Genomic DNA, 20,900 nt, shown 5'->3' on the forward strand with positions numbered 1-20,900 from the left:
CTCTTTCACACATACTTGTGGCTCCCGAAGCCCCCACTGCTACCCCATTGGCCAGCTTGGAGAAGGCATTTCTCTCTCTAAATCATTTTTCCAAGCCAGCTGGCAGCTTGGAGAATGCATTTAAAGTTAAAGTTGCTTTCTTTCCACCTCTCCCTCCCTCCTCCCCCATCCAGGGGTTATTTTGTAGAAAAAAAGGTGTGGGAGCTCAGTAGCATATCTCATTTGTGTGTGCCCTGGAATCTGTGTGCAGTGGGGAGAGAACTGCCCACTGCATACAGACCCTGCTGGAAGTTCAGGTGCTGTGCTCCTGTGAGCTCCTACCAAATTCAAGCCCTGCCCCCATCTATTTGCCTACGTGCCTGTTTCAAACAGCTGATGTTCATGTCTTGTGGCTTTCAAACATCTGATGTTTATTCTATGTGATTCTTAGCATTAAACAATTTTGACCACCCCTGGCCTAGAGGTAATGTAAAATGGGGGAAAGGTGGGAGTGGGAAGTTATATACGACAGTATGTTTGAAGTTTGGGGGTGGGAAGAAGTTTCTTCAGAGGAAAAGGCAGGTTTGGGAGAGTGCCCAGAAAGTGATGTCAAAGGAAGAAGTGGGGTTTTAGTGGAGTGTGCTGGAAGTGACATCATCGAATGAGTGGAAGTGACATCACTTGATCTTTGACCTGGAAGTGACATCACAGAAAATGACATCACAGAAGTCTCCTGGCTCCACCCCAAAGTCTCCTGGCTCCACCCCCAAAGTCCCCAGATATTTGTTGAGTTGGACTTGGCAACCCTACTCCTTTCCCTTTATGAACTGCATATAGCTGTGGTTTTTCTGGAAAACAAAACTTATTTGAGAAAGACCCATGGAGCATAGGCATGAAAGGTTACTTGATCTGTTCTCCTTTGACCAATTTGAGGGGAAACAAAAGATCTGTGACAAAAGTATTAATGAAGTGGGTGTTTGTTAGTATCATTTAACTACACTGCTTCTATTCAGAGAAACTGGAAGGAACATTCAACGTACCCTAGACCTTCACATTCTGTTACCATCAATGAGAGTGACACATAAGGAATGTGTATCAGCCCACAAATCACTAATGTTAATCCAATGGTTCTAGGCGTCATAAATAAGGTGATGCAAATGTATTTCCTGTGAAGTAATAAAGAAATCATTAATATTAATTAGTCCACAGGACTGATTCCAGGGTGGGTTTTTTTGTGGGGGGGGGCAGATCTTGGCAACATAACTGTAGCTTCCTCACAGAAAGCACTGATGTCTCAAATAGGAATCCTGCTGAGTAAGCCATGACATGATTGCTCCTAGAGGCTATTGTCATTCTGCTCTTCACTGCCTTGGTGAAGGAACAAACTGAAATAACACTTGTCAATTCATCTTTCTCAGAACTTTTAAAATAAAAAATCCAGGGAAAGTTACATGTAACGTACACATTAGCTCTGAGATCTATTGGGTTTTCTTAATTATTTTAATATATTTATAACACGATCATTAACCCTGATGTTATGTTCTAAGAACCACCTCCTTAGACTACAGGAATTTGGCATCCTGCTATTGGGACAAGTTTCATGTCCACCAAATGATATCAAGATGGATGCTTCTGTTGGCTTTCTAAGTATACAATAGGTGCCAAATAACTGTTCCAACAGAGTTCTCACTAACTTAGGATGGATGTTTCCTCACTACATTATCAAGTGATTATCTGTATGTGTGGAACTGTTAACGTGGATGAACATATGAAATTTTCTTTCAGTGACCAGACCTTCGGTTCATCCAGCTCCATATTAGTCTCAGGAAGAGAAAGATTTCTTCCAGTACTGAAGTGCTTTGACTGGAGATGCCATGACTGAATCTGGTACATTCTACATGCAAAGATGTACTCTACCACCAACGCATGGTCCTTTTGCTTTATCAAACATGACAGGCAGCACTTCCATTATCACCTATCTCAAGACCAATAGCTTGGATCTAGCAGTGTAATTCCTTTTACAGAGTGGTCTTCCAGGCATGGAAAGAATCTACCAATAGCAGAAGAACCCTTATGTGAATGGAAAAAGTTATGAATGCAAGAGTATTCCATCAAAGGAAAGGAGCCTCTGATAGTAGCAACTCAGCAAGCAGTACTGAGATACCAAATAAAACACATGCATGTGCATAGCATTCCTTGAATTCTTTTGGTGTTTTAAAAAGAAAATGTCTCTATTCACTAAAATCCTTGGCTTTACATAGCTAAAGTTGATAAGTCAAATTACTTTTTAAAATTCTATAATTCACAATGGAATACAGTAACAGCAGTGCCAATATACAACCTCCATGTCTTTAACCATAGATTTTGCCTTCCAGTAAAAAATGCTTTAAAATTGCAGTAATATGTTAGGTTAATGACCTAGCACTTAAAGACTTTTAATGGAAAGATCATAAACAGTCATTACACTGTATGGCTCTTTTCTTCTCCAGGATTGTTACAATCCATTTAATGTTGCCTGACTTCTGCAGGCCTAGCCACATCATGTGTCACATTCAGGGAGCTACAGCAACAATGCGGGAGGGGTGGTCATACTAGAAATACCTGTACAACAAATAATCATTTTGGTAAAATAACCTGCTACTTTACCTAAAATACAATATATAGTTTTAAAAAACATTACAACTTGTGTTGGACCAGTAGGATGACACAGTGGAATATCCAGGATGCAGTACTGGCAGAAAGGGAGGGGCTGTGGCTCAGTGTTAGAACATCTGCATTGTATGCAGAAGGTTCCAAGTTTAATCCCTGACATATCCAGTTAAAAATAACTAAATAGTAGGTGATGTGGAAGACCTTCAACCTCAGACCATGGAGGGCCACTGTCAGAGCAGACAATACTGACATTAGTCAACTGATAGTCTTGTTCTATATGTGACATGGACAGATCCCCTTTTTTCTTCTAGGAATAATTCTGCTCTAGAATATGGGTGAAAGCTAAATAGCAACTAAAGAAGGAACAGGACACAGAGTTGAAGGAATAGGGCAGAAGTAGGAGCAACAGGAATGAGCTCCCTGAAGGATTGGGGAATGAGACAAAGGAATCACCTCTCTAAGGGTGCATTCAGATGTACCATTAGTGGCGGCACAGCTCCGTCTCACTGACGGATTAAATATGTTCATCCAGACATCCACATCTGGCAATCGAGCATCATCCAGGGTCATCTCGGCTTGCTGCGGATCAATGCCGCATTAATTTGATAGCGCAGAAAGTCCGGCCCTTTTTCAAAGAAGCAGCACAAGATCGGGTTTTTCCTGTTTGGACAGTTCATGCATGATACTGCTCCCTGGAATGTTTACCGCCCCTCCCACCTTTTTTTAAAAAAAAAAAGCCCCAGCAGACTTGTGCATTGCCAGATCATCCGGGAATATGATGTGATGCTTCTGCTTCTCCGATCAACACAGGATCAGGGGAGGGGGGAAAACGTTATCCCACTATTCAGAACAGGAAAAAATATTTTTTTTCAATGTGGAGAATTTCTAGAAATCATTGTCACTGCCAATTTCTAGGAAAGTAATTCTTGGCAGTTCCCTGATTTGAATCGGCAACGTTAATTCCAGAAACTTTTCCCCCTTCCCCCTCACCTCTGAAGCAATGTTTGATTTCCCACCTCCAAACAATTGGGCGCATGTTCAATGGACCCCCCCCCCTCCCAGAAATCACCATCTGATCATGCATGCACCAAGAAAAGAGCGTGATAGTATTGGATGTCTGATCGCTCAACAACAGAATGAGTCACATTCTTGGATGCTCGTCTGATCGGCCCTGCATTGAATCAATATTCAGCGGTTCAAATTTAAGCGCTACACACCTGCTTTTAATGTGACGTGTGACAGCACCCTAAGGGAATTTGTGGGCTCCCCAAGAAAACAATGCATATCTGCAGACTAGAGGAAAACCACGACTGACCATAAAACAGAGAGATTTTCTGAGTTGTGTGAAAAGGAGATCAGCTTTGATATCCATGATCTTTAATAGCTGAAAAGAACATGCAGCACATGGAATTACCAGCTGCCTTTAAAAACAATTGCCCACCTTTTGCAGGCCTGGGCTAAGATAAGGAATCATGGAAGTTCAAGGGAACCCACCAGGACATACTAAAAGCCAATTATTTTCACTTGTAGATCTCCCAAAAATATAACACCAGGATTTCAACAGCAGTCTCTAGGGTATGTTCTGCACTACTGTTCCATCACATATTAGATAATCCAAAATGCCAGGAACACTGAGAACATTGTCTTGGATACTTTAAAAAGAGATTACAAGTAACCTGACTGTTCTCTCTTTACATGCTTTATGAACATGGCCATCAGCTTATAAAAAGAGTTTTGTTGGATCTAGTCCAGCATCTTCTTTCCAACAGTTATTAACTTCTTTCTAAGGTCCACAGCAGAGGCACAGAGGCTAAAACCTCCCTTTGTTTTTTGTTTTTCTCATTCTGAACATGAAGCTGCCATTTAGCCATTATGGCTGGACCTATCCTCCATGAATCTTTTTTTTAAAAAAGGTAGTCCCCTGTGCAAGCACCAGTTGTTTCCGACTCTGGGGTGAGGTTACTTTCACAACGTTTTCACAGCAGACTTTTTACGGAGTGGTTTGCCATTGCCTTCCCCAGTCATCTACACTTTTCCCCCCAGCAAGCTGGGTACTCATTTTACTGACCTGGGAAGGATGGAAGGCTGAGTCAACCTGGCCGGCTACCTGAACCAGCTTTCGCTGGGATTGAACTCAGGATGTGAGCAGAGGGCTCCGACTGCAGTACTGCAGCTTTACCACTCTGCGCCACGGGGCTCTTCCATGGATCTTACTCCCTTTTAAATCCATAGAAGCTAGTGGCTAGGGGTTTCCCAAATTAACTGTGAATTGTGTGAAGAGGTAATTCCTTTTGTCTATTCTGAATTTACTATATTCCCATTAGTTCCACTAGATGCCCCTAAATTTTAATATTTTGAAAGAGAATGAACAAAATTTCTCTCTCTCTCCTTAACTTCTCCACATCATACATAATCCTATCAGGTCCCATCTTAGTCATCATTACTCTGAAAAACCTTGAACTCTTTAGCTTTTGTTCTTGTAAGGAAGGTGATTCAGCTTTATGGTTAATCACAAAAGACGCTAATTTTGATTTACTTCACTTATGCCCCACCTCACAGAATGTTATTGTGAACACCATCGAGGTCTTTTAACAATCAGACTGCCATCCAGATTTGTCTTGATTTTCATCTTGTAGAATTACACAAACTTAAATATTGAACTAAACAAGTCTACCTAAGAAAGTATACATATTTGATCATACCAGCCTTCAAAATGAAAAGACTATTCTGATCCCACATTTAGATCTTAAGCCCTATAGGAGCAATACTAAGATTTATTCAGAAATAAGTCCATTCAATGGGGCTGAAGAAAGTGTCCATTTACACCCTTCCTTTCTCCCTAATAGTTACCCAAATCAGCTTACATTATTTTCCTCTCTTCAAAACAACCCTGTGATGTAGATTAGGCTGAGAGAGTGTGGCTAGGTCATCTGGTGAGCCTCCATGGCACAAGAAGGGATTTAAACCTGGGCATGAGTGAGAATTCAAACCTGGGGCTTCCAGATACTAGTAAAACATTCTTAATCATTACACCATACTGGCTGTCAGTTACACCAGTGCTCTCCTTACAACTGCATCCTAACTTACTTATACAGAGCTTGTTGGCATTCTGCATTTGGGTATAGTTTTTTGTTGCTCTGGGGCTGGGTAATTGCCTGGAAACAAACAGCATGTCTTTCCAATGCTGATAGGAAATGTCATAAAATACTTTTAAGAGACAAACCCATCTCCAGATCTGTTTTTGTGATCCATCTTATTTCTGAGCATCTGGACATTAACATAGAATTTTGAAGTTTTTTTTTAACATCTGGTGAGATAAAAGCAAGCTAACTGAAAAGCAAACTAATAGATAGACATGTGTTGGAACATCATTTGTTTACTTTTACACAAGGTCTCACATATTTCCATTTGCAAGCAAAATCCCTAACACTGAAATCAGACCTGTGAACTGCTGTGCACACTTTTTCCCATTATAGTATAAAGCACACACACATTAGTTAGAGGACCTAGCTGAGAAAAGGCTGTGCGGGAACATTACATAGTTGCAACTTTTTTGTCAGAGATCCAGACAGGTAGGTGATTAGTGCTATAGCAAACATTTTAAAAAAGCACTTCAGAATGATGAGAAAAGTCCTGCAAGTATGTGTGTGTTGAGAATTAAAATTCAAGGAGCTGAACCACTCTGTCAACACTGTAATCTGGCAGGAAAAGTTCAAGAAGTTCTACTTAATTTGTGAGATTTTTGCATATATTTGGCAATGCCTCAGCCACCTAGCAACAGCATAAAGAGTTTAATTCTCAGATATCTGAGCTCATGCTGATTGAGTAGGAAGAATGGCAAAGGAGGATCAGAGAAGAACAAGGAAGCCTGGAGCTCTGGAACCAACAGGGAGTCTAATAGGGGCAGACAGAATGGTCAGAGGTTGGCATGCTGGGTCACAAGCACACAACAGAACAGAATACATTTCCCTCATGCTATAACTCCTCATGTTCTTTCTCCCAACAGTTCACTCAAAATATCAGGCTACACTCTGTACCAAGGAAAGCTCCCATATGAATTCAGAACAAGTTACAGAAAGCAATGCATTATTTATATTTTTCTTATTTTGCATACATTTGGTCTACTCGCATACTTAGCCCTGACTCTGAGCCTAATATTTGAATTTTTGCATATAGAATTTCACATGAAGAAATTGTTTTGTTGATGTCACAAAGGGGCATGTATACAAATGGTAAATGGGTAACAAAAATCTACAGAAGCTACACACGTTGCCTCTCAATACTGAAGCCTTTCCAGGTTGTTCCTGTTCCCCAACTAACAAGCACAAAAAGATTTTGCCACCTGGAGGGAGGATGTACAAGAAAGGCATTCATTAGGCTGTAATGTAGAACAAATATATTTTGAAATTTAAATATTTCACTTCCTCTGCATTTGGTCTCTGATCTGGCTGCCATTTTACTAGTTTAGGGAAATAAAAGTGTTATAAAAAAGAGGAAATGAGCCTATTTCGGCAGGGAAGGCGGAATACAAATTAAATATTATTATTATTATTATTATTTTCTGCTTAAATTCCAAATATAAACCATTTCCTTTTTGCAAAATTATACATATCAGTACTAAAACATTTCACCACCATGCCCCCTAGAATTTTAATCCATACTTTCACAGTCTCCTGTAATTGCAAAGAAATTATATTGCATAACATTTCTCCTTTACAAGGAGACCAACTGTTCTTTGCCAGCATCCGTGTCATCTTCAACAACGTTGCTCTCAATAAAATAAATATTTCCTCAAACATTAGCTAACTTTTGCAATAAGGTCTAAAAACAGTCTCTATGCCTTCATGATCTAAGTCTCATTGTGCCGAACTTTAATTATGAGAGACGATGGAAGACAGAATGGTAAGAGAGTCTTTTCAAGGTCTAATGGGCCATGGTCTAATGGGCCACATAGAATGCTAAGATCTAGGACCACATCCTTGTTCTCTTCTAGGGTTGCCAATCTCCAGGTAGCACCTAGAGATTATCTGCTATTACAACTGATCATCCGGCAATTAAAATCTGGAGAAAATGGCTGCTTTGGGGGATGGATTCTATGGCATTATACCTTGCTGAGGTCCCTCCCTGTCCTCAAACCCTGCCTTTCTCAGGCTCCACCCCCAAAATCTCCAGGTATTTCCCACTCCAGAGCTGGCACCCTACTCTTTCCACAACTTGCAGTCATTGGCCTCCTTTCAGAAGATGCAAACTGCCTTGTAAATGAGAACATAATTTTTATTTTTTTTATTTTTTATTTTATCTGGGATTTATATCCCGCCCTTCCCACCGAGTGGCTCAGGGCGGCTTACAACATATATAAAACTAACATAAAATCTTGGCACCATTTAAAATCACAGGAATTCAAGTAAGAATGCAGAGCATTTGTCAGCCAGTTCACAGGATGTGATTCTTGCTTGGTTGTTTTCTAGGGCTTTTGAATTACTATAATTTACCCTGTTCTCTTTTTTTCTGACTGAACAGGCTTGCAATACTTTTGCATTAAGGATTCAATTATTTGGATCAGATGCTAAAAATAACTCTAGCTTTGATACCTCATAATCCGACAGGACTGATAAAATACAAGCCAGGAGTGCCTAAAGAAATATTTAGAATGTGCTGCTATGGTTACTTTCTGAGCAGGGGTTAACGCCTTTCTCTGCTTTAAAATCCTGTAGGAAAAGATGCATATCACTTTCATCAGCTGCTGTGCTTGACTTTATAAAAGTGTTGTATTCTTTTAAAAAGAGGAAATGATCCAGCCAGCAACCCATACTGGAAGTTGGTAGCTATCTGGGTCATAGCTCTGCACCTGGAATGACTGATGTGTTAAATTTGGTCATGACCTATCCTCCCTCCCACTTCCCCCACAAAAGGCCTCCCTGAAGAGAAAAAAGGTCATCTAAGATATCTTCAAAGCAATAGCATTCCTGCATCTATCACACCATTACAGACACAGCAATGGGCTCCCTTCTGAAGCTGCCAAAATACATGATCTTGACATTTTGACTCCAAAGAGAAGATAGTTCGGTAAGAAAATTGAGCAATTATTTTGAATGGATTATTACACTCCATACCTTATAATGTTATATCTTAAGAAACTAGAATCTGTAGGTGCTTCAGCCCTTCAAGGAACCAGCCTACCATTCTGTTATTATACAGTGCCTAAGTCTTAAGGACTGGATCTGCTAGAAATAAATAAATAAGATCTGAGGAATGAATGGATGAGGCAGGCCAGTTCAAATCTACAAAGCTCTTACGACAACAGCAATAATGAAAGGGACCACATTTGGAAACCTTTATTGACTTTTTTCTCTGCCAATTAAATTTCCTTTAAAAATCCACTCAAACATGCTGATTTGAGTAAATATACATTCACAGCTTAAAATTTACTCAAGAAATGTAGCCTGCTATTCTGTTAGACGTAGGTCTGAGAAAGGACTGCTGCTTTGTTAAAGTTTAATCAGTATTTGAATTCATTCAGTGTACCTTATGTACATTTTTTAAAAACTGTGATTAAATGGAATGAATGCTAAAAAATAGAATTTCACAGGCAGTAGGCAGCTTGGTATTTAATGCACTTCAGTGTACTGTAAAATAATTCATACTGATATTTCACAACAGGAGTGTCTCATCCCATTTGATAAAAATTACAGTACATATCTACTTCTGAGTGCAATTTTCTTCTAATACTCTGATACTAACTACATTTTTTGAAGTTAATCCTAAGAAGAGAGTTCCTGCCAAATACCCTGGTTAGTGACTGAATATAATCAAAAATATGGAGCAAAGCAAACTTCCCTGGGGAGGAAATTTTGTGCCACTGTGTGAGAAGACACTAATATATATAACGGCCCAGCAGACCTCAGACAAAACATGAACATGCAGCAAAGCCTTCTGGAAAGATGTGAAAGAGCAGATAAGATTATGCAGGGTCAACAACCTTTTACAATTAAAGAGTCAAATTAAATGGAAATTCAAAGCAAGTCAGAATAAAGAGTCAGACACAAAAGTCAGAATAAAGAGTCAGACACAAAAGTTTGATAAAATGTAGAGCCACTTTATTTTTAATGAAACATTAAACAGCAAGGGCTAACTAAACTGCGGCATGGTCAAGGCCAGGGGTCTTAACAGAACTGTCCCCTGCCATACTAAGGGAGAGCGACCCTGCCCCTACCCAGGGCCAATTTATTTTGGCTCTAACCAGGCTAGCATAGCAAGCAGACACAGCCTTGAAGGTCTCTCCACAAGCTGTACAACTTAATGGAAGGATCCCTTAATGGAAGGGTAAACCCAAAAAGGCAGTCCGCATTCTTCCACCCCGAGTTGTAAAACCCAGGGGAAGTTTGTGCCAGACCCTTGAATCCAAAGCAGGGGTGCTAACTGGTCCTCCCCTAGCCGCATAATTTAAGTGCCAACACATTCCTGTCAACATAAAATGACAAACCTATTTAAAGGCACCACCCTGAGCCAATTCCACAATTCACTGACATACTATGCAGGGTAGGTAAAAAACACACACCTACCCATCAGCCAATCAGGTGGAAATAAAAAAAATTCCTACCCAGCTCCTCCCAACCGGGGGGTGGGGTGGGGGGCGGCAACCAGCAAAGGCCTGCATAGCAATCAGGGAGGGCCGATCGCCGGATGAAGACTGGCAAGTGCGGGGAAGGAGCTGGATGCTGCAAAGCAGACTCCACCAAACAGACCAAAGACCTGCCTGGTCCTTGCCCCTTGAGCGCTTCACTTCTCAGGGAGGCAAAGACGGTTCTCTGGCAGTATGGCTGCCAGTCAACAGGGCTGAATTCTGCAAACAATCTCTAAAAATTGCACTAGTCATATAAAATCTTAAGTTATATACCTTAACTTTTCATGTATCTTTTTAAAACAGCCATATTTACTTCTATACTAGGCTGCATTTGGCTCTAGAGCCAAAGACGTTGCTGATACCTGCTTGCTTGGAAGGAGGTAACTCTCGATACATCCTCAGCTCAGCCATTTAGGTCTTTAAATAGCTGTTGGAAACTTTCCAGAAGCCAGCAAAGAAGTTGAAAGACTGGCATTATTAATTTCAAACTCACTCAATTCAGCATCCTAATAGCTGCATTTGGGAGTGCTTGTGTACAGCATTTTTCAGATGTTCTATGAATATACAGTCCTAGATTAAGCTGGAGCTCACTTATATTGCTAGTTACATTACATTGGAACTCTAGGTTCTACGAAGGAAGTGTTTGTTTATTATACTAATACATAGCATGTTTCTTCCCCTGAATTACCAGAGTAGCTTACATATTACCCCAGACCTGTCATGCTTCAGCAGTAAAATTATATTTGTATCATCAGGCCATAATATTACTGATGACCCCACAAGGGCAAGAGAGAAGTTTCCCTGATCCATATCCAACACCCTCTACAGTAGAGCACACTGGTCTACATCCAATTGTAAAAGACTTGCCTAATCTCACACCACAGGTCAAGTTTTTTAAAATGCAATGAACTATTTCAACCATTCCTGATGGTTGATGCCTGATGCAATTAGGCATCAGGATGAATCACAGACTGATCAAACTCCTATGTCCAAATACAGGCTGCCAATTAAATTGTGATTTGTTATTGCGTGCTAAATAGGAATGGGCATAAACTTGTTCACAAACTAAATTTCATGACAAGTTTTGGTCAGTTCATGGTTTGTGAAGTTTGTGGCAGGTCAACCAGCAAGAACTTTCCATGAACTTTCAAGATGTTTGTGAAGGTTTGTAAACAGATACATTTCCAAGTAGACTGGCTCTGCCAAATCTAAATGTTTACACAATTTCAAAGCAATGGGGGGGGGGTTGGAGCACATGTAGAAGAGCATCCAGGAGAGATCTCTGGTGACTTTGACACCTTTAGCTTGCATAGGATCCATTCTATACACTCCTGAATGTGTACCTGTCAAAATGACAGGAACAGGTTCAGGAGGTTCAATGTATAAAACAGATTCTGTGCAAGCTAGAGACACCAAACTCACCAGCTATCTCCAGTTGACTTTCCTCTATCTGACCTCCAAATTTGGTGAGTATTGGGTTTATGAGGTCTGAGTTATGCCCCCCCCCCCCAAGAAGGTGACCCTAGGAAAGTGCTTTCTGGGGAAATGGTCACCAAACTTTGAGGTCAGGTAGAGGAGAGTAATCTGGAGATCCTCTGTGATCTTGGTGTCTCTAACACACTGGGGGGCCATTCTAACAAATCACAAACTAAACTGGTTCATTTATCCCCTAAAAGCTCATGACTGCTAATGGTTCATGAACCAGGTACTCCACAAACCATGAACTGAATAGCATTTTCCTGATATATCCCCATCTCTGCTACCAAACTGGTTTGTTATATGTGTCTGGTAGATTAACCACAATTTGTACAACAAAATGTATATCCAGTAAGCTTATCAGAGTCTAAATAAACCACATTGTTATGTGCTATCTGAATATAGCAATTGTATTCATGACCAAATCATCTTTTTGTCCTTCCTGTTAAGGCAATGCTCAGGCAGATTTTGTGGGTTATAGAAACTTGTCAGGTATCTCCATAATTTTAAGGGCTAAATAGAACAAAAAACTATATTGAGAACATTACTTGAATATTATTTCTTCCACTTTCTTGTTCCTTGAAAATCTGATCTCATGTTAAAGATTCTCCAGCTGGAGGGAAGAAGGCATAAAATGTAAGCTAAAAATTCCAAAAGCACTGGCTCAATAAAATTTAATTGTTCATATGATGGCTTAAAGCAAATTCAGAAAAAAATCAGCATAGCAAAGCCAGTTCAGTTTAAGTACATTCTAAAGTATAATGGTTTTCAGCACTCAGAGCTGTAGGAAGTAAAAAAAAACCCTGCTATAAAAACCCTTTAATATTAATCTGAAATAATCACAGGGGCTTAAATATATTGAAAAAACAGTGGTTTATCTTACTTTTACAATATTGTTGCTTTTTTAAATTCCTCATTTCAATAACATTAAAATAGAATATTGAGCACACAGTTTGCTTTTCTCTGGAAACTTATACCTTACTTATATATCTTTTTTGTACCATGAGACATCTGTGCTGCCAAGATAGATTTGGCATTAGATGCAGCATTAAGATTTCAGCTGTAAACAGATGATTACTTCTGCAATAAACAAACAACTTGCAAGCATGTTGATTCCTTAATGTTAAAAAGCAATGAGAAATAATACATTATGGATGCATTTTTGCATAAAGTGTTTTGCACTAAATTTTCTACCAGATAGTAGTAAGTTGGAAGTATATTTTTCATCAATAATTTTTGCTGGCTTTCCCCTTACGTATTCTTCAGAATGGACATTTTAACCTAATTCAGGTTTCTAACCAAGCCAAGAAATTCAGCTTTGAACAGCATTCATATGGTAGAACTTAGAAAGCAGTAATAAGAAGGAAGCAAAATATTATGGACTGACAAATGGGGTTTTTTACATATGCATATTCCTTCAAAAGTTATATGTGCACAATACAGATCTTTCCATTTCTTCTTAACTCTTTAGTTGAAAACTCCAACAGGATGGTTTGACATAAAGTCAAGGTGATTTAAAGCAAGATTTATGTCTCAAAGGGGAACTGATTTAAATAGCTCAATTAAATAATTTCCTGTTTCATTCCAAAGATATTTCCTAAACAAATGTGTATGCTGCTGCTCACATAAATATTGAAAGGGCTGATATTAAATAAAAATGGAAACATTATTCAGCCTATGCAATCAGTCAGAACGCTTGCTCATGCACTCCCTATATGTTCACACACCATAGCATTCTGTCTGAAGAGACATGGTATAATTTCAAAAGCACATCAGGATGGATTGATTAGCACTTACCATGCACATCAGTGGTCAGGTATTTGAATCAACATGCACATATAATCCATTTTCAGATTTGTTATGCATCCAGTTAGTCAGATGCATGCAATCTTGTCATATATCAGTTTAGACAAGGGTATGTAATCATTACACAATACTTTATTTGATTGTGTAGGAGGATTAGGTGTGCTGAAAAGAAGATGAGTACTGCAACATCTTTCCCAACATCACAGCGTAGAAATATTTATTTATTTATTTATTTATTTATTCAAAACCCTTATGTATTCGCTTTTCTCCTGAGATCTCAGGACCCAAGACGGATAACATATCTTCTCAATCCAGTCATTTGCAGTTTAGGAAGGAAATCATGATTAGGTGGTAGCCTCATTTGGTAGTAGTGAATAACAAAGAAGATGCAGCACAGAATCCCAAGTGAGAGAGCCTAAATGAGTACTGGGTGGCTTGAGGGTAGGAAGATGAGGAGTTTGCCCACCTGTCTTTGCTGATGGCTTGAAAACAGATTAATGGGTTCAATTTGCACAAGGGAGATTTGGCACTCAAAGAAGGAAGAAATTTGAAATCATCATTACTTTTCAAAACTGGCAGGATGCTGCTCTTCCAAGGGAAGAGATCAGAGACTGTGATGGGATTGCTTTGCCATTCCTTAACAGCTCTCAAAAATAAGTGTGCTGATCAAGACAACAGAAATTCTTACCTGCAGAGGGGAACAATTTCTTTGTTGCAAATTCCTCTATTTTTGCAATATGACTCTGGACAGGCTAGGAGAAAAAATAATAAAAAATGCTATAACTGTGTCAAGAACATGTAAATATGTATGTAGGTATTCATTATGCACTATGCAATCACAAGATTTACCATTTTAAAAATAAACATGTATTTGCGTGGTTTTGTATTTGCACTGTTCTAAAAAGTGACATTTACTCTTTGTTATACTTTTAGATCCTATATGCTAACAGGGATGTTGGGACATCTTTGGATACTTAAATCCAGTGATGGGAACTGTGACTGGACAAGACAGATCTTTTTATAAGCCTGAAAAGGACCCCAAATTTGCAGGAAAATGTGAAATGTAGCAAAAATACATTGGACAGTTTTAAAAAGCTGGAAATGATAAAAGGAGCACCTGTAGCTTTAACAAAACCAATTCCCTCAGTGGCTGTTGCTGGCAACAATAATATTCTGTTAGCTTGGCTCTGCTAGTAAAAGTTAGGGGGAGGGGGCAGAGTCCTTTCCAGGTCTATTTTGGTCTTTGAGGAAGGGATCCTTGGGGCCAAGCCTGACAAGAGTTATCAGCCCAAATTGGGAAATTCCTAGAGATTTTGTGATGGAGCCTGAGGAAGGCAGAGTTTGGGGGAGGGGGGAGGCCTCCACTGGATATAATGTCACGACATCCACTCTCCAAAGCAGCCATTTTCTCCAGGGGGACAGATTTCCATTGTCTAGAGTTCAGTTATATTTTTGGGGATTTTTCAGGTCCCATCTGGAGGTTGGCAACCCTAGGCCTGGCAGCACTCTCTGGGTTACTTAATAACATATGACTTAAATGACTGAACTAGACCTGGCTGCTTGTTACTGTTCAATAGCAGTCACCCTATGAAAGCCAGTATGGTGCAGCTGTTAGAGCAACAGAATAGGGTCTGAGGGTGGAGCCTAGGGATGCTGGGGTTTGAGGAGAGGAGGGACATCAGAAAGGTACCATGCAATAGCCTCCATCCAGCCATTTCCTCCATGAGAACTACTATTGTCATCCTCTAGGTAAGAGCTGGAGATCACTTGGAATTACAACTGCTCTCCAGATGACAGGGATCAATTCCCCTGGAGAAAATGGCTTCTTTAGAGGGTGGAGTCTATGGCCTTTTACCCTGATGAGGTTCTTTCCACCCCAAGCCTCACAGTCCCAAGGGTCGACTTCCAAATCTCCAGAAACTTCCCAACCTTGAGCAGGCAACACTAAGGGAAACTGAACTCAGTAGCTGGGAAACTGATTATGGTTCCTGAAGAACCATTGCCATTACTGCTGCTATTGGGGATGGGGAAGAAGCTGTTGGAACTCAGTCCTAAAATGGCTGACTGACTCCATCTTAGTAATAGTAATGTTGTTTCTGCAATGTCATGCTGAGTCATGCTGCATCATGATCCAGCTGTTACCTGTTACTGAGGTAAGGTGGGATGACCTCACCTGTAATAAGGCTTTGTGCTGACTCACAGAGCTGATGCAACCTTGCATGATTGGTACGTGTACTTAGGGAAGCTCAGTGAGCCTGCTCAGTCTGCCTGTAAGGATTGTGGGTACTGTGAGGCCCACTATCTGGGTGGCAGCGAACACTGCTGGTGTTGGATCCTAGGCTACTGTGCTTGGATCGTGCTGTGTATACTTACTGCTGTATACTGTTATCTACTGAAGTGTGTACTGATTACTGTGTATGACCTTGGCCTGGCAACGACTCTGAATATTGGATACTATCCTGGTAAATATATCTACCATTGAATACAGCTGTTTCTCTTGTCTATTAATTCCTGTGTTTTGCCTGTCCCTCTCCTTCAGCTCTTCTGCTGCGTGCAAAATACTCTAACAGAAGCAAGGAGTATGGGAGAGTGATGGAGCAGAAAGAGAGAGTGGTGGGGTGAGAGCAAAAGGTGAATGGAAGTAAGCTGCATTGAGGAGAGAGAAAGAAAAAGGGTGGCAGAAAGGAGAAAGAGGATGATGATGATATTGGATTTATATCCCGCCCTCCACTGCGAATCTCATAGTCTCAGAGCAGCTTACAATTTCCTTTATCTTCCTCCCCCACAACAGACACCCCGTGAGGTAGGTGGAGCTGAGAGAGCTCTCCAAGAAGCTACCCTTTCAAGGATAACTCTGTATAATATAGTGGGTTCTCTACATTAAAGAGGCGAGGTGGTAGTGAACATAGCTCTTTTATTGAATACAGCATGGTGTAGCGCTGCTTACGAAGACTGAAGACCACTATATACACACACCCAAAGTTCCCATGCTGCCTGTGGCTGGACCATTCAAACCAGTCGGGGGCTCTTGATTGGAGCAGGGCAGCAGAATTTGGATCCTGCTGCCTATTGTTCCCGAGTCCCCCAAGCTCTGTTCTTGAGGCTCCAGTGAGCCAGGCAAGAACTCCAGCTTATAGATACAATTCTAAGCACATATACAACATCCCTCCCCCTTTAGTTCGCAAGCCTAGCTGACATAGTCAATGTGGTAGGCTAGCTTGCGATGCTCTCTGGTGGACCGCCTGAGCCCCGGAGGGGATGGTGGAGCGGATGCAGTTACAGCAGCAGTGAGTGGAGGGACTGCTGCTGTATCACTCTCAGCCAGTGGTTCCTGGGCCTCTGTGACTGCTGGCTCTGCCCGAAGGGCAGGGCTCTGGGTCCCTGCCTCCGCTGCGGCCGTCAGGGAAGGACTGGAGGTGGCGGTCTGGTTGTCAGGACTGTAATACTTGACTTCTGCCTCAGGGCTCTTGCAGGACCTCAGCTGGTCGATGTGCCTCCTTATGGTGGACCCCCCCTCTGTTGTAACCTCGTACATTTCGGACCCAAGCACCCTGGCAACCCTTGCAAGAATCCAACTGCCCCCCCAAGTTCTTAGCCATAACCCGGTCCCCCCGTATCTAGCCCCTGAGGTGCCTGGATCAAATCTGGAACCTCCTGCAGGTCGAGGGCTCTGTCTGGGTGCAATCGGTCTAGTAGGGTGGCTACCTGGTGGCCCATAAGGAGTTCAGCAGAGCTGCGGCCTGTGACCGAGGAGGCGATACTATGCTGTGATAGTAAGAATTCTGCAAGGTGGCCCTCCCAGTCCTCCTGGATGATGTGGCAGAGTGATTCTTTAGTCGTCCTCACCATCCTGTCGGCCTGGCTGTTGGTGACCAGGTGGAAGGGGGCTGACCTGATGTGCCTAATGAGGTTGTGGGTGCAGAAATTTTGGAATTCTCCCAACGTGAAGGCTGTCCCGTTATCTGAGACCAGAGTGTCCAGGAGGACATGCATGGAGCACGCCCAGCGGAGGTTGCCGATGGTGGCCCAGGAGGAGGTGGATGCCACTGGGAGCACCACCAGCCATTTCGACTACGAGTCCACAATTAAGAAAAACATTTGTCCCTGGAAGGGCCCCTCAAAGTCCAGGTGCAACAGGGACCAGGGGTTTCATGTGGATTCCCAGTGCTGCACTGGTGCCCGAGGAGGCACCGGCAGGGTCTCCTGGCAGGGCTGGCATTGAGCTACCCAAGACTCGATCGCATCGTCCATCCCAAGCCACCATACATAACTGTGGGTGAGTGCCTTCATGCTCACAATCCCCAGGTGGGTTTCGTGCAGCTCTGTGAGGAATTAGTGTCTCAGAACTGGGAGCACCACCACCCTGTTTCCCCATAGCAAACACCCCTTATGGACAGGGAGCTCGTCCATGCGGGATGCGAATGCCCCAAACTCTGGTCCCACCCGGTCAATGGGCCATCCCCTCCATACCCAGTTCAGAACTCGGGAGAGTATTTTGTCCTTGGCTGAGCAGCGTGCAATGTCTTTCACGTGTACTGGGCGGTCCAGGAGGGACTCTAGAAGCACAATCTGGTATGCTGGGGCTGGATCCGGATCTTCCAACGGCAGTGGTAGGCGGCTGAGGGCGTCCACGTGGCCCATGGCTTTCCCTGGCCTGTACTGAAGACCATACTGGTACCCCGCCAAGAAAATGGACCACCGTAGTACCCTGGGTGACACCATCTGGGGCGTTTGTTGGTCAGGGGCCGAGTAAGGGCTTGTGGTCCATATGGATGGTGAAGGGCCGGCCATATAAGTAATCATGGAATTTTTTTACTCCCGCCTTGATTGTCAGGCCCTCCTTGTCTATTTGCGTGTAGTTGCGCTCCAGTTTTTGCAATGTTCTGGAGTAACAAGCCACTGGGACCACCCTGCCATCTGGCAACACATGGGCTAGGATGGCACCCACCCTGTAAGGAGAGGTATCAAAGGCCAAAACAACGGGCATCCTCTCATCAAAGTGTTCCAGCTAGCTGTTGGATGTCCGGAGGTCTTTAATGGCCTGGAAGGTGGCGGCTTGCCGTCAGCCCCAAACCCAAGGAGCACTTTTGTCTAGGAGCCTGTGCAAGGCTTCCACTACTGCTGCCTTGTGGGGGATGAAGGCGTGGTAAAAGTTGAGGATGCCAAGGAATGATTGCAGTTCGGCTTTGCTAGTGGGGGCTGGTGCGTCACAAATGGCTGTGATTTTGTCCTTGGATGGGTTGATCCCGTTCGCATCCACTGTGTACCCCAGAAAGTCTATTGTAGGGACCCCCAACAGACGTTTTTCCCTCTTTACCTTCAGCCCTGCCTCGTTGAAACTCTGTAGTACGGTGGGGAGGTGGCTGGTGGATTCCTCTTCCGTTGCTGTGGCACATTGTCAAAGAATGGCTGGACTCTGGGAATCCCTTTTAAGAAAGAATGCATTAAGCTCTGAAAAATCCCCGGGGCCACGCTGACCCCAAACTGGAGGCATTTTACCTGGAAAGCGCCCCGATTGTGACTATGGTTTGGGCCTTGACAGCGTCCACTGGCAATTGCTGATACATTTGGGCCAGATCCAGCTTCCCCAAAATTTTGGCACCTGCTAGAGATGCTAACACATGGCTGACCACCGGGATCGGGTAGGCATGGTCCTGCAGCACTTTATTGATAGTGCATTTGTAGTCTGCACAGATGCGAACGCTCCCGTTTGGCTTGACTGGGGTGATGATTGGGGTTTCCCATTGTGCGTTAGCGACCGGCTCCAGGACCCCTTGTGCCACTAGGTGGTCTAGCTCCTTTATCTTGGGTTTCAAGGCAAAGGGTACCTGCTGGGCCTTTAGCCATGTGGGTGGCATGTTGGGGTTTATTTGTAACGACACGGGGGAACCTGTGTATGTTTCTAGTGTCTCATTGAAAACTGACGGGAACTCCCCACAGATGTCCTGGAAATCCATGCTGGCGGGGGCATGATGGGATTCCCTCTACTTGAATTCCCAAGGGTGCAAACCAAGCCCGACCCAACAGGGTGCTCAGGTCTCCTTCCACCACCAGCAAGGGAGGGTCTCTCAAAAATTTTCTGTATTGCACCTTGACTACCCCGGCCCCTTTGATGCCAATCGACCTTTTTTGGAAGTCTCGTATGAGCACGGGGGATGGGTATAGCTTAGGTTCCCCCTTGGGGCAAAGTTTTTTTAGGGTCCTGGTGGAGATGATGGTGTGGGTGGCCCCTGAGTCAACCTCCATTCGACAGGGGGTGCCCTCAATAAACACTGTCATTTTGAGTTTATCTGGGGATGGCATGGGGATGTCGCATACCTGTCCAACCGACGTGGTGGTGGCGTTGATATCCTCTACGAAGGCGACCTAGTGGTGGCAGCCATTTTTTCTGCTCTTCCGATGGGGGGGCGCTCTTTTGGGTTGGTGTCATTTTCGAGCAGCAGACCCTGGCAAGGTGACCCGTCTTCCCGCACTGGTGGTAGATGGTGTCCCAGAATCGGCAGGAGTGGTGCTCATGATTTTCCCTGCAACTTGCACACTCTAGAGCTGGCGCGTTTTCGGTCGTACGCAGTGGCTGGTACTTCGCGGCGGCGTGGTGGAGCTTGAGAGTGTCATCTCCCCGAGTTGTCCGCTTCTGAGGAGGATAAGGCGGCTTGGTGAGCTGCCGCTATACGCTCTCCCCGCAATTTCTCATAGGCAGTAGCCACTTTGATCGCCTTGGGGAGGTCCATCTCATCTTTCCCAAGCAGCTTCCTCCTCAGCAGCTCGTCCTGTAGCCCGAAAATAAACTGGTCCCTCAGTCTTTCCTCCAATCGGTGAAACAGCAGAGTGACAGCCAGTGGAGGGCTGCAATATAGTCAACGGCAGACTCGTTGGGTCACTGCCTGAGCTCTGAAAAGTCAAAGCGACGAGTCCGGACTGACAACTGTGGTGCGAAATGGGTCGTCAGGGCAGCGGTGATGTCCATGTAGGAAGCATCCTTGAGAAGGGTGGGCGCTATTAACCCCTGTGCTAGCTCCTGGGTGTTCATCCCGCACGAGCTGAGGAATGGCGATCTCTTTTTATCCCCCACAACTTTGTGATAGTGGATTAAGTTCTCCTGTTGATTCAACCAGGTCTCCCATCGCTCTGGGCTGGTTACATCGAACTTGGGAATTGTTCCTGGCGTAGCAGCCATTGTCAGCGCTGGTAGTGCATGCATGGTGTGGAATGCTCGTAGCTGCTGGCCTTGCTTACCAGGATCCCACCTTCATCGCAACTATAATATAGTGGGTTCTATACATCAATGAGGCGAGGTGATAGTGAACATAGCTCTTTTATTGAATACAGCATGGTATAGCGCTCCCTCGAAGACTGAAGACTA

At 43.2% G+C, this 20,900-nt stretch overlaps 1 protein-coding gene across 1 annotated transcript in view; it reads right to left on the reverse strand.

The window, feature by feature from the left end:
• The window catches only part of MALRD1 (MAM and LDL receptor class A domain containing 1), a 367,497-nt gene that overhangs the window by 57,396 nt on the left and 289,201 nt on the right, over positions 1-20,900 (reverse strand). The window contains exon 26 of the mRNA XM_060248396.1: positions 14,226-14,289. Within this exon, the coding sequence (XP_060104379.1) occupies positions 14,226-14,289 (64 nt within the window). The remainder of the gene's footprint in view (positions 1-14,225; positions 14,290-20,900) is intronic.

This window comes from Heteronotia binoei, chromosome 10, assembly GCF_032191835.1.
Source record: "Heteronotia binoei isolate CCM8104 ecotype False Entrance Well chromosome 10, APGP_CSIRO_Hbin_v1, whole genome shotgun sequence".
Taxonomy (NCBI): domain Eukaryota; kingdom Metazoa; phylum Chordata; class Lepidosauria; order Squamata; family Gekkonidae; genus Heteronotia; species Heteronotia binoei.